The following is a 14,627-nucleotide window of genomic DNA, read 5'->3' on the forward strand; positions in this document are numbered from 1 at the left end:
AGAGGTTAGGACAGTCAGCAGCCCTCACTACACAGTCAGCAGGTCGGGGACATTGCTTTCCTGCCAAACAGATGCCTGGGATCGTGGTCCATCACTTTCTGTGAGGAACTTCCAAGGTCAGCCAGGGGCTGGGCATTTTGAGACTATATATTCTAATTTAAACACCTGAAGCCAACCTCTTGTTGGCTCTTCATCCCACGAGAGATTTATTCAGGCAAATCTCAGACATCTAAAAAAACTAGAAGTCTTAAGTCTGAGCCGGTAATGTTATGCTGCCGCTGCAATTAATAACGAGAAGGGTTATCAGAAGGCTATCGGACATCCAAGACAGGTTGAATGTTTCTCCGTGGGCGCCCATTTCTTCCTACCAACTGCAAAGGGTGACCAGCTCAGACGGACACAAAACTTTCAGGTTAATAAACTGGAGCAACGAGTCGCGATCGAGATGTCCGTATCCCATCAGCACACACACACACAGACAAAAGCGCGGCTGAGCAATCCCGCCGCTCTCTACAGCGCCAACCTGCAGTATCCCTGAAACTCCCTGCAGATTTTAACAGCTGCCATCCGTCCCAAAATCGCATTCGCGACTCGCTCCGCTACCCCAGCCTGTTCTTTCTCTGGGGACCCGGCAGGCAACCGGGCCGAACGCTCCTCCTCGGCACACGCTCAGCCTGCCGGTACCTGCCCCGGCTAACGCACCTCCCTTGCGGTGCGCCCTTTGCCGGGCGGGGTGAGTCCCGCGGTGCCGAGCGCCCCCCGGCCCTGCCCGAGGGGAGGAGGGGGCCGGGCGGGCAGGAGGAGGGGGCGGGCGAGGGGCGGCCCGGAGCCCCGCGCAGCAGAGCGGCGGCAGCCCGGGCCCCGCCGGCGGCGGCTCTGGGGGCGGCGGCGGGGGCAGGTGCGGGGGCTGCCGCGCCGCGCCGCGAGGAGGAGGAGGCGGCGGCGGCGGAGGAGGAGGCGGAGGAGGAGACGACAGCGACGACGGCGAGGGCTGGGCGGGCGGCGGGGCTGGCGGCCCCGAGCCTGGCCGGCGTGCCCGTGGGCGTGCTCCCGGCGGGGAGGGCCGCCCGCAGCCCACACCCCCCGCCGCCGCCGCTAACTTTGCCTCTTCGCGAAGAGCCGCCATCCGGCAGCCAGAGGGTCGGCGGAGCCCCGGCGGTCCGGAGCCGAGCCCCGCGATGAAGGGCCGCCGGCGGTGGCGGTGGCGGGGCTTCGCCGCCGTGCTGGTGCTGTACACGCTGCTGCTGCTCCTGCTGGTGCCCTACGCGCTGGACTACGGGGCCAGGCGGGGGCGGGCGGACGAGGAGCCGCTGCTGCGGCGCTGCCCCAGCCTGGAGGAGGCGCTGAGCGAGTGGGGCTGGGAGCAACGGCAGCCGCCGCTGGACGAAGAGGAGGAGGACGAGGAGGGCGGCGGCGGCACGGCGGGTAACGGCAGCGCGGCGGCGGCGGCGGGGAAGCGGCACATCTACCTGCACGCCACCTGGCGCACGGGCTCCTCCTTCCTGGGGGAGCTCTTCAACCAGCACCCCGACGTCTTCTACCTCTACGAGCCCATGTGGCACCTGTGGCAGGCCCTCTACCCGGGGGACGCGCTGAGCCTGCAGGGCGCCCTGCGCGACATGCTGCGCGCCCTCTTCCGATGCGACTTCTCCGTCCTGCGCCTCTACGCCGCCCCGCCCGGCCCCCGCGACCCGCTGGCCCCTGCCCCGCCCGCCGCCGCCAACCTCACCACGGCCGGCATCTTCGGCTGGCGGACCAACAAGGTGATCTGCTCGCCGCCGCTCTGCCCCGCCGCCCCGCGGCCCCGTCGGGAGGTCGGCCTCGTCGACGGCGCCGCCTGCGAGGAGACGTGCCCGCCGCGGGCGCTGCGGGAGCTGGAGGCCGAGTGCCGCAAGTACCCGGTGGTGGTCATCAAGGACGTGCGGCTGCTGGAGCTGGGCGCCCTGCTGCCGCTGCTGCGGGAGCCCGGCCTCAACCTGCGGGTGGTGCAGCTCTTCCGCGACCCCCGCGCCGTCCACAACTCCCGCCTGAAGGCCAGGCAGGCGCTGCTGCGGGAGAGCATCCAGGTGCTGCGCAGCCGCCACCGCGCCGAGCCGCGGGGGCCGCCCCGCCAGCAGCAGCAGCAGCTACTGCTGCCGCCCGGGCTGCTGGGCGGGCGGGCGCCGCAGCACCGTGCCGAGTTCTTCCTCGGCGGCGCGCTGGAGGTGATCTGCCAGGCCTGGCTGCGCGACCTGCTGCTGGCCCGCCGCGCCCCGGCCTGGCTCCGCCGCCGCTACACGCAGCTGCGCTACGAGGACCTGGTGCGGGAGCCCCGCGCCCAGCTGCGCCGCCTGCTACGCTTCGCCGGGCTGCCGGTGCCGCCCGCCCTGGAGGCCTTCGTGCTCAACATGACCCGCGGCGCCGCCTACTCCTCCGACCGGCCCTTCCTCATCTCCGCCCGCGACGCGCGGGAGGCCATCCACGCCTGGCGGGAGCGCCTCAGCCGCCAGCAGGTGCGGCAGGTGGAGGCCGCCTGCGGCGAGGCCATGAGCCTCCTCGCCTACCCCCTCAGCGGCGGCGACGCCCGGTAGCGCCGCCGACCCGCGGCCGGCGGGGAGAGCCCGCCGCCGGGTGAGGGTGAGGGCGCGGGCCGGGCGCGGAGCTGCGCCGCGGGCGGGCGGGTGGGCGCCGGGGCTCGGCCCTGCCCCGGCGGGAGGACGGGCGCTGTGGGGCAGAGCCGAGCGCGGCGGTTCGCAGCCGGCGTGGCGTCGGCCTCACGGGCCGGGCGCTGCCGCGGAGGGCGGCCCTGGCGGGAGCGGACCCACCTCGCCTCAGGCACGGGCAGCGCTGCGGGGCGCGGCCCCCCGTGTCCCCCCGAGGCCTCCCTGGGGGCCGCGGGCACCCCGCGGCGGGGCGAGGGTCGCTCGGGGGTGCCTGTGGGCACGGCGTCGAGCTCGGAGCCCTTCTAGCGGGACAGCACGTGCAGCGCCTGGGGGGTTCTTCGTGAAAACTGCGCCGAAGCTTAAAAATCCCACCGAGGCAGGCTCCCAGCAAGGCACCGGGCGCTGGAAAGGTGTTGCTGTGAGAGCATCGCTGCCGCCGAGCGCTGTGACAGGCTGGGCTCTGCCCTGTCCCTGCTGGAACACCTGCGGGGGGCTTCTGTGAAGGTGGCTGCAGAGGTCAGTGGAGGCCTGGGTGGGCAGGAGGTGCCCTCCGGGCCGCTGGCGCCCTGGGGAAGGGGGTGCCAGCTGCAGGAGGGGGAACCGTGTCCGACTGGCTGCATCCATCGTCCAGAGCCGCAGGGTGAGTGGTTACGCAGAGGCAGTAAGCGTTGGCCGGCTTACATCTGTCAAAGGTGTTTGCAGCAGAAATGCTGTTCAGAAGAAATCTGTAATTCTTTTTAAAGTAGGATATTTTTTTTTTTAATATATTGATAGCGTTAGGCAGTGATGCTCCTGTGAGATACAAGTGACTAACATCTTTCTTGGGGACACGCGTAGCAGTGACTGTAACTGGAAGGCGAACGCTCAGTATTTCCATTTTGTTTTCTCAGCCAGATGAGAGAATCACTTTTCTTCCCTTGCTTCCGGGCTGACACATTGTGCTGTGCACAGGGTCCTCCTGGTCACATCCCTTCCGAACAATAACATCCTCTCAGCTGGTAACTCCTGGACAAAAGCAAGCGTTTCCTAAGAGGCTAAGACAAATTAATGGTGACGTTCCAAAATAAAAACTTGTATTTAAAAAAAAAAAAAAAAAAGAAAAGAAAACCTTAAGTTTTATTTTAGATTTTAAATGCCGTTTTCCTGTGGATACCCTGCAACTTGTATGAGAAGGGTGTGCATGTGTGGGTGCATGTACAAATACCTTTTCTTTATTTCTTAATTTGGGGATAGAAGGTTCAATTGTAATTTAGGGATGCGGTACTGTAACTGTACTTAGAGACTGCTTTTGAGTCCATTACAGTCTGGCTGTGTTTAAACGTCCCTGCAAGAGTATATAGGGTTATAGGGATGTTTATGTGCAGTCCTCAAATGCAAACTGAGAACATGAACTTCAAATGGAGGATATTCCAGGATCAGGAAGAAAGCAATATTTAGGTATAAAAGTGCTGGAAATAAAGGCAGTTCAAAGACATTCTGTTCTCGTAGAGGAAATGTTTGAACTGCGTTGTAGGTTTTTGTGCTCTGCATATTGTGCTGTAAAACATGTCAGTGAGTTAGGATGAACCTTCATTTATTTAAGCTCTTTTTCTTCCTTGACCCTCCCACAGGACAATGCGTTGGCACACGTTTCTTTTGTTATCTGACAGGAAAATGTAGTCATAAAAATGTTTTTGAGTAAATCTGTCCATTTAACGGCAGCATGCTTCATACAATTCTGCGTCCTTTGGCTTGTGCTTGAAGTAAAAATTACAGGGGCTTGTTCTGTGCTGGAGCAACCTTTCTTATTATCTAAGGGACGTTTCTGTATTCTTTCACAGGCGCTGTGAGACCAAAATTTGTCGCTGGGTGTTCTAGTGGTATTTAATAATTGTATTTGTATAGATGGACAATACCTGTCTTAATGCCTTGATGACCTGCATTGGCTAACCTATTTTGGAAAGCTTTTCTGGGAATACACCCAGCCTGGCTTGCACTGACAGGTTTGGGAAGAAAATAAGACTTTCTTGCATGCCAAAAGATGATACGGTACTTACATTCTTGTGTCAGATGGAGATTGAAATCCAGTGTACCCTGATGATCTTTTTAGCAAGTTGCAGTCACGGATTTGTACAGTGCAACTGTTAAGCATTCAGTTCACCTTGACAGGGCGTCTCATCTTGCTGTTTCAGGTGGTAAATGCCTCATAAGAAATTTTTAGAAATCCACGCTTAGTTTCACTTACGCTGGTTCATCATGATGAAGAAAGAAGTGTTACCATCTAGTGTAACTTGATGCTTAACAGCTGGGAGGAAATCCACTAATTGCAAATTATTTAGTATTCTCTGAAGCAGTTTCTGTGTTTGATGTAGATGCGTTTTCTGTATCAAGGCTTCTCTCAACAGAAGTTGCTCACTAACACAATTGCTCTTTATTAGTGATTCAATTTTTTTTCTCATCCCAAGCTGCTCTTGTAGGGTTTTTTTATATACTGTGAAAAGGGCTCTGTTGGGCAATGTGTACAAAATACAGCAAGTGCAATTCGTGGGCTGCATTCAGGGCACCTGAGTTCAGTAGAAGACTCTGCAAAAACAATTCAGAGGGAATTTCCAAAGCTGAAAAAGGAGTAAGTAGCCCAGAGTGGGATCTTAGAGCAGGATGTGCAAGAGCATCTAAGACTGGATGACAGTTGCTTAATGATTGAAATTGTGACATGTGACAGTCACTAGAAGGCTTTCTAGAATTCCCCTGCCTCAGGAGGACAACTAAGGCTCACCAATAAATGCATCCCATTTTTCTCTCCAAGGTGTTTTGGTGGTGTTGGAGAGCGTCGTTTACAGCATATACTTGTTGGCCTTGAAACTCATACCCTGAAGAAAAAAAATGTACTGTCAAATGTCAGTGTGGTACTTACCTGAAAAGACAGAACAAGTCTGATTAGGACACCCAGCGTGGAGTTTCACTGGCAGAGGTCTCTGGAAGTAAGCAGAATTTGCTGAAAGCGGGATGTCTGTGGTTAAACTGCATTTTGAGAGCAGCTGGATGTTTATGGCTCGGTCACCAGCTTTTTTACTTTAATTGGGCTCAAGTGAGACTTTGAAGTGAAGTCCCAGTTCTGCTAAACGATGTAGAAAACCGAACCATAATGCATCCTTTAGAACAGAGGATGGCATGATAAGCAAGGGAACAATAAACACATCTTACAGCCAAGCTGGACTTGGCAGGCTTAGAATCGGAGAGCAGGACCAAGCCACGGAGTTTTAGTAGTTCAGGCTGAGATTTGGGAAAAATGCCTAGTTGTGCTACATTACATATAATGAATTAACAACTTTCATGTATTAAGAAGACATAGTAGGAAATGGGAACAAACCCGACAAATGCTCACAGGACTTATTTCCATTGTCTGTTTTTACTTTTGGTCATCATGTATCTGCCTTAAGGAAGGTAGAAACTTGAGTATTGGAATTGTACGTAAAACGCTGTAATATTTCCACGCTGGGATTGCTCTCTTACAAGATTGTCTGTATTTAAATTGTTGCTTTTGGGGAAACAACTTTTTGACACTTGTAGTGACATACTTGGGAGAAACACTGGAAGTCCAGAAGTCCAGAGCAAAGAAATACTTAGCACCGCCTTCCTTTTCTCCCTAGAATATTACTGGTGGAGTTCTTGTAGATACCTGTGGTACATACATACATATTTCAGATACAACATAAATGGTTTAGTAGCTCCCTCAGCTGCAGTATCTAACAGAAGCGTTAGAATGGTCGTGGAGTTACTTAACAGTTTCACTATTGCATGGGTCATTTTAGCCCTCCCCCCACCCCCCACCTCCATCAGACCGCACATCAAGAGAAGTTCTGAGTTTCTCCATTAAGTTCTCAGTATCGCCACTTTCTGTAAGCCCGATGATAAAAAACCAGTGCAAAATGTCTGGATTTATTATGGTAATACAATTAAGCAACACTTTGGTGAAGAACGAGTTCGTGAAACACTTAAAACAAGCCTGACAGCGCATTCTGTTCCTTTCTTGAACACGAAGAGTTGCTGCTGAGACTCTGATGGTAGCTGAAGTATGGGGACAGTAAGAATGGTGCATGTTATTTCTCAGAATCACCTTGCAATCCATGCAGCACTGGGACTACCTTAGCTGTTATTTTGCCATTCCTATCTAACTTGACACGACACCTGGCACTGCGGAGGAGGAGATGAGAAAAATACGATTGTCAAAGCAAATCTTGCACTAGTAGAAGTTTTCAACACCTCATGGGCAATCTGTGTGTGAGTGAGGGGCTGGGGTCCAGGTTGTCCTTCTCTTGACTGTGGTTTAAAGAAATTAATATTAAATCCAAACTTGTTGAGGTGGTGGGTTTCAATGACTAAGGGACCTGTCACTTGTCGCTGAGACGTACCTTTGGCAGTCTTGGCTCTGGACAACAGGCTGGAAGCTGATTAACGTTTTAGTACTTACAGTCTGTCTGGGTATTGAGTACTGGGGAATTCTTGCTTCCAGCACTGAGGCGTTAAGCTCTGCTGCTGACCTGCAGCGCCTGCAGCGCTATTGCTTGCTGTTGGTAAATGGGAATCGGGTCTTTCCCCAGCATTTCCAAATTTGTTGCCCTGTTTCTAGTTGTCCAGCTTTGCCAAACTTCAGCCATACGTACACAGAAACTTCTTGGGCTTAAGGTTTGAGTCTCTTTGGGGAACGGCAGTCAAAACAATGCATGTTCTTTGGAACGCAGGCGTAGGATGCGGTGCTTTTTTGCCTATGTTCAAATACTCTCAGAGATGTTTCTTTGAAATCATTTGTTGCTTCAGTACCTTGGGACAGGAACTCAGATTTGGGTAGGGGAAACGGCCTCTGTGTAGAGGATGCCCCCGTGTTTTGTTTTTACCTTTGCCTTCTATTCTGATTTGGCCAAATAAGTTTATGTTTGTAAAAAAAAATATAGCATGTGCTCAAGTGGTTTTGGTATGTGTGTTTATCTTTATAGCAAATAAAATCTGCATTGGTTTTATCTGCAGTGAGCATGCTCACACCTCTTTCTTTCCCATAGGAAAGCTCACTGTGGTACAAGACATAACGGCAGTGGGAATCAAAGCCATGTAACTACGGCTGGGGCTGCAGCGCTGGTGCTGAGCAGAGAGGAGTCTGCTGTCCCTGCGCTCCCACCAATGCCTTCTCTAGTCCCTCTTGCCCTTTGCTGCTAGGCCTAAGGAAGACTCCTGAATCCAGTGTTCAGCTTTCCAGTGCTTAATAATGGAAAGGACTGTAGGTGAGAGGGAGAGGACACTGATGATGGATGAGGTAAACACGAGGGGACAGGAGAAAGGAATGCCTTTGAGTCATGAGAAGTAGATGGGCAAAGGGCTTGAGTGTGAGAAGGCTGAGGGACTGGGCTTTCATGAGGAGGGCAGCTGGAAGCTTTAACTGCTTTAATTGGAAAAGGCATCCAGGAGCACGTGGGAGGGAAGGAAGGGACATTGGAAGAGCAAGCTGGGAGATGTAGGGACTAAGAGCGGGGCTGCAGTGGGGCACTGGGAATTGCCCCAAGAGCGTCGTTCCCAGGAGATAGCGGAGGAGAGTTCAGGGGAATGGAGAGCAGGGTGAGGCCGAATCTGAATTGTAGTGGAAAAACTGGTAGCTCTCCAAGTCAGGTCTTGCTTCTTCCCTGCTCCAGTGGCTGTGCAGACCACTGTGCTGGTCCACGGGGCAACAGTGACTTGCCTTCTGCTGTCCCTTTCCCAGCCCGTACAAACACACTTCTGCAAACCAGGCTCCTCCCTTCCCTCTGCATAAGGACTTTATTAACGGCCCCACAGCTCTCCTAGCAGCATCGAGGTGGGAGGCGTGGGAGGAAGTGCTCGTAAAGCTTAAGCTTGTAAAAATGGTCATCCCCTGCCTCCCAATACTGTCAGGCCCAGCTTGTGAGTACAAAAGATGGTGTGAGAGCTGTCTCATCCAGCTGCCTTTGCCTGAGGTGCCTTTGTGGTCCCTTCTGCAGCGGGCATTGCCACCAGCTGCCAGAAAAAGGGGTCTGGAGGAGGCCTTTGTCCATGTCCTTGGTTCAAGTGACAGATGTTTGCACATTGGGTTTAAAAGTCCTGGTTCTAGCAGTGACTTGTGTGTATCACTGACATCTATTGTTTTCAGTATGAGCGTTATTAAAAATTCCGGGAAACCTCTTGTATGTGCACACTGTTACAGAGACATTCGATGTGTGTGCTGCAAAGTCAAGCACTGAAGGAAATCTGCTGCTTCCCCTTCCGTGCTCCTTGACAGTCATATATATATATATATATCTATATCTATCTCATCTCCCAGGTGGTTAGTTTTTCTCCTCTGCAGCACTTGGTCAGCACACAAGGTTAGACCCAGCTGGGGCAGGAATGGGTTGTGCAACGTGTCTGGCACCAGGAGCATTGCCTGGTCTGTGTCAGGAGTTGGAAAACATAGCAATCCAGTAGGAGACTGAAGGAGGAGAAAGTATGGGGGCAGCGTCTCATGGCTGAGGTATTCAAAAGCTCTCAGAGGAACTGGACTCAGCCCCTGGCGCCAGACTATCTGTGAGATGTTAGGCAAATAAGCTAGCTTTTCTGAACAGGCCAAGGCCGTATCAGGCTCACTGGAGCTGAGTGATGCATTTGGTCTGCCGGAGCTGGCTTTGCAGGACCGCCGTAGAGCAGCAGGCAGCGAGCAGGTGTGCCTGGTCAGGAAGCACCGGTGGCTCAGGGGGTGACCGAACCCTTGAGCGAGCTAGTTGTGAAAAGGGCAAATGTACAGTTCTCTGGGAAAATGACATGTTCTCTGTCCTAGCCACCCAAGTCCCACGAGGATGAATTCAGATTTTTAACAGATAAAGAGAAATGTCGAGTGAAGTAACAGCCCTCTGTCTTGGAGAAGAGCAAGCCGTGTGGCTTATTTAGCCTCAAAGTCAAGGCTGAAAGAGGACAGCGGTGCACGGTGGCGTGAGCAGCACTGTGGGAGAGAGGTAATCAAGCTACGAACAATACTGGCATAAGAACAGATTTTTGTATATGAGCAATGAATCACTTCAGCCTGGAAGGTGGCGGTGTTTTTTTTAACCATGAGAACAGCATGGCAGGAAGGGAGGGAAAAAAGACACTCATTTTAAAAGACGACTCCACTAATTCAGAAATAGAAAGGAACTGATAGGGTAGACAACCCTGTTACAGCACGGTACAAAGCTATGTAGTCCAGGAGCCCCGTGATCCATGGAAAGTTCTGTACAGAGTGCTGAAGTCTCCTGAAAAATCAGCTTTGATGTACAAAAAGACCGGAGCTCCAGTTTAAAGATGCTTTGTACATTTTGGTTCTGCTCTGTGAAAAGGAGGCAATGCTGACCTTCACGGAAATGTTGTAAAATAGTTTGTTATGGAGTACTCTTTCCTAGGGGGAAATCTGGTAATTTTGTCTTTGCCAGTATTTGAATAAAATGTATTAGAGCTGTACAATAAATCAAGAGGAAAACAACCCCCACACCATTAATTCTGTAATTTCTGCCCCGTGTTTGTTTGAGAAGACGGGAGCTGAGGGGAAAGGCAAGGCGGTGTGTGTTTGTGTAAGCAGAAGCTGTGTGGTTGTTCACTTGCGATGGATAGAAATCCCGGCTGTGTAAGCAAGTGTAGGGCGTGGGGCCACACAGCCCTAGCACTACCCTAGCTGCGGTAAAGCAGTCTTTAATGTATTGCCATAGATCTGTGAAATTACTAACTTCTTGTTTATTTATGCACATACACTAAAGAGTACTAGTTTCAGGTGTGCCCTGGATAGCATTTAAAGTGCAGCGAAGATGCAAGTGCACTTGTTAAAATAATAGGAAAGGGCTGTAGGAGACCAGCCTAAGTACAGCAAAAGCCTTTCTGATGGAAGTTGTGGAAATCTTTCCTTGGCTTTTCACGATCATTTCAGCTGTTGCTTGAGCAGGGATCACTTGGGTGAATTGTGTTCCCCATCCCCATCCCCTTCTTTTTTTCTCTTTTTTTCCCCTTAAAACCAGTTTAAGTACAGTTAGTGATACTTAGCTTTATCTCAAATGGAGTTAAAGATGAGAGGATGGGACATTGGTCCCCTGTCCCAAGCTGTTCTTAAGATCATTAAGGACGGAGACTTTATATCCTCCAGTGGTCATTTACTCCATTAAGTCAATACATTCACTGTTAAAAAGTGCTCTCAATCATCCAGTTGAATCATTCTTGATCCAGTTTAAGCCTGTTGCTTCTCTTGCTTGATGCAGCAAACAGCCTGCTACCATTTCTCTGTGCTACCTCGGCCTTATCACAAGCATGTGACTATAGGATTCTTTTTTACGTAACAACAACAACAAACCCCAACTACTCAGCTTTCAAGCCTGTTAGTTTCTAATTCAGGTCTTGGTTTTACAATTCTTGTTTTGATAAAGTGCTTTGGTTCGTTCATCCTTTCATACTCCACCTGACTCAAGCCCCAGTTCTGCCTTAACGCCACTAGAGCAGATAACCATTTAGTCGTAAGTCATTTATATAACCTCAGTTTCTTGCATGAAAAGAGGTGATTTTGCTTACCTGAAAATTGGTCTTGGCAGTTCACAAAGGGGTTTATGTCTAAGATGTGGAAACCAATAGACAGCAGGACCCAGCCTCAAGTTGCTTCTTTCTGATCAAGTGAGTGACAGCTGGTTATACTCTGCAGCAAATGAGGAGTCACTTTAGCATAAATTTCATCTTGCATCTTAAACTGTAAATTGGAAACCATATCTTCCTATTGATTCTCCATAAATTCTTAGTAAAATAGTTCTGTTAGTTGGCTCTTCTAAGAACTTCCAATTAAAGCAGCTACATTCAGACTGGAGGTAACTAGCCGATATTTCTTAGAAATGGGAAAGGAGCAATACAGGTTATATGTAGCTGCCTTGATACTTCTGCACTGGGAAGTGGCCATCCTGCTGCTTTTAGCTCTCTGCTGTAGGTTAGTGTGTTGCTTGTGAACTGGTAACGCTAACCTTGAAGGAAACAGCTAGTCAGCAGTTTTAAGGCTGAATAAACTTGGCTTATTTCTAAACTGAGTTTCAAGTTGCTTGGAGCTGTCGAAGCATGTCCGGTCATGCCTGTACCTACAGCTCCACAGATTCTTCCAGGACTAATTCCAGTTCTGAGACACTGAGGTCCCCAGGGCTGCCCCTGGAGCACCCCTCAGTGGGTGGAAGCAGAGTGAAACCCCTTTACTGGCTGCAGAGCAGGTGGGTGATGCCCCATGCCTCATGGCGCAGATCCCACCGTTCTGAAGAGTTAGGCTGTGCCTTCAATGAAGTCTATTTCAAAAATCTTTACTGTTGCAAGGGAGAAAAAGGTCCAGGGATAAGTGGGAGAGAAGTCTCTCGTGATCTGTTACAGAACAGCTGGAATAATTTTGAGCTAGATGTTTAATTAATAAAACTTCTTCATCTTCTAACGATGCTTTGATCTGAAGAATGCAGAAGCAGTATAGGACCCTACAAAATAATTCCTGAGACTTATTTCTGAATGTCTGCAGGGTTTCATCACTGCTCTACTCATGAAACATTTATTTCAATATTGAGTGGTTTTAAACCAGTAAAGGTAAGAACTATCTAGAGAAGGTGGTGGTTACTCCGTAAACTAAACCAGCTGTAGTACTAGAAGCATCTAACTGTGAGCAGTAATCTGAATACCTGTAATACCCTAAGTGCAACTAATACAGAGCAAAGTTTACATCCTTTGGACAGTCAGGTTTTGGAATAACTGCCAAAACGTAAAATAAGGCTGATCATTGTGATCAAGTGTTTTTATATGTGCACAGTATTGTTCTCCAAATAAAGTGTGAACTTCTACAAGAAAAGAATGCACATCCACCTTTGTGAATTTTCTTGGATAAAGGCCCAGGACAGACCACCTTCCTGGTGGTCTTTCAGCTTTTTTTTTTTTCCTTATTGCTGCTTCTGCCCCATGCAGATATACCATCTTTATTGAAGTATGCAACTATTGATAGCTTTTAGTAACCTGAGGGTAGTTTTCTTTACATTTGCCCATAACATTGCAACAGTTAATTCCTTCCCAGTGAGGAGAGAACTACAGAAGTTTGATGGTATTCCCTTCTCCTCCCTTTCTAAATACCAATAACCAGGGTAAATCATGTCTTGTCCTGTTTATTTTTCCAGTGGGGTTTTACCAACACGTCTTGCACCTGAGGAGACTTCCTTCCATGGTTCATTAGACTAAACTGCACTTACGCACCCCTGGCTCCCCTCCCTTTTGCTGCCTTAAACTGCTCAGCACTGCTGCTTCTCTGGGGTCTAACCCCAAACTCCTGCTGCTGCCTGAAAAGCCCAGCTGTGCTGGGTTTGGCTGCTTCATTTTGTTCATAGTAGCTGGTATGGGGCTACGTTTTGGATCTGTGCCAGAAACACTGTTGATAACACAGGGATGTTTCAGCTATGGCCAAGCAGTGCTCACACAGGGTCAGTGCCTTTTCTGCTCCTCGCCACACCAGCGAGGAGGCTGGGGGTGCACAAGGAGGTGGGAGGGGGCACAGCTGGGACAGGTGACCCCAGCTGAACCAAGGGATATCCCATACCTTAAGACATCCCGCTCAGCATATGAAGCTGGGGGAAGAAAAAGAACAAGGGGGAACGCTCAGAGCAATGGCGTTTGTCTTCCCAAGTCACTGTTACGTGTGATGGAGCTCAGCCTTCCTGGGGATGGCTGAACACCAGCCTGCCGATGGGAGGTGGTGAATGAATTCCGTGGTTTGCTTGGCTTGTGCGCGCAGCTTTTGCTTTATCTATTAAACTTTGTTTCAACCCAAAAGTGAGTTTTCTCACTTTTCCCCTTCTGATTCTCTTCCCAGTGCCACTGTGGGGGGAAGCGAGTGAGTGGCTGGGTGGTGCTTAGTTGCCGGCTGGGGTTAAACCACAACACCGCCCCACAGGTCCATACAGTTGAAATCCCACTCTTTGGATAACCCAGCCAGCACTTGGTTTCTGACGGTCAAGGTAAATGAGGACACGGGTGGGAGCAGGCAGCTGGAGCTCCACAGCCACATCCAGCCCCGCGGTGGCTGTGGAGCCTCCAGGAGGAGGCTGCCTCTGGCACAGCAGAGCACACCAGGCAAGCTCAGCCTCCTGCCAAGCACAACTCTTGTTTGCTCTTTTAAAACCCACTCGCCACACAAGACAAACACGCCAGTATAATAGGACAGAAACAATTTCCTGTACAGGATGGCTAGCAGACAGTGAGGGGTGGGGCATGGTTAAGCATGGAGAAGAGCTCTCTCCTCATTGTAACAAAACAACTAAAAGCACTGCTGGAAAAATGAGGTTGGAGTTTCTAGAGAAAGACAAGTACATTTCAGTACTGGGGTTGGTACTGAAATTTCACACCATAAACCAAGTTTCTGGCTGTAGGTGGGGCATGTGTTTAATTACTCATAATTTCTAGAATAAAGCCTGTTTTCAAGATAGCTGTAGTCTTACCTTAGGTTATGATTACTTGTTTCAGAATGTATGTAATTATTTAATATTTAAATACTATTTCTTGTCCTATAACAAGAGAACAGACTTGGTTTTGTTTAAGATTTTTAATAGAGATGGATTCGATAGTTTTATTTCATTAATCAGATGGCTCAGAACACATAGTGTATTTAGAAAAAGTCACATTCTTTAAGCATTATGCTACACAACACTGAATGTAAGCTGTCACTTTTTTTTTCTTAAAAAAAAAAAGGAAATAGAAAATGGGTCCTAACTTCAAAACCATACATGACTTATGTTGCTTAAGTGCTTACAGAAACCACTTTGTCTTGGAGCATGGATTAGTTTAGCAGGAATAGCTTTTACTTCGTGAACCCATTCTTGGTTAGGGAAAACAGAAGGTAAATGGATTAACAAAGTTCAGTTGCTTTGAGAATATTGAGCTCGGTCCTATCATTGCTGTGTTAACGCTAGAAGAGAAGCTATGTCAGATTGATAAACACCTCAATATCCTTTATTG

The 14,627-nt window shown here is 50.2% G+C and overlaps 1 protein-coding gene across 1 annotated transcript; it reads left to right on the plus strand.

Moving 5' to 3' along the window:
• The first annotated feature begins 1,008 nt into the window (after positions 1 to 1,008).
• On the plus strand, positions 1,009 to 14,371 carry CHST7 (carbohydrate sulfotransferase 7). The gene has a single exon (XM_055702865.1). The coding sequence runs from the start codon at positions 1,179 to 1,181 to the stop codon at positions 2,568 to 2,570; it is 1,392 nt and encodes a 463-aa protein (XP_055558840.1). The 5' UTR covers positions 1,009 to 1,178; the 3' UTR covers positions 2,571 to 14,371.
• Positions 14,372 to 14,627: the final 256 nt, after the last annotated feature.

This window comes from Falco cherrug, chromosome 2, assembly GCF_023634085.1.
Source record: "Falco cherrug isolate bFalChe1 chromosome 2, bFalChe1.pri, whole genome shotgun sequence".
Taxonomy (NCBI): Eukaryota; Metazoa; Chordata; class Aves; order Falconiformes; family Falconidae; genus Falco; species Falco cherrug.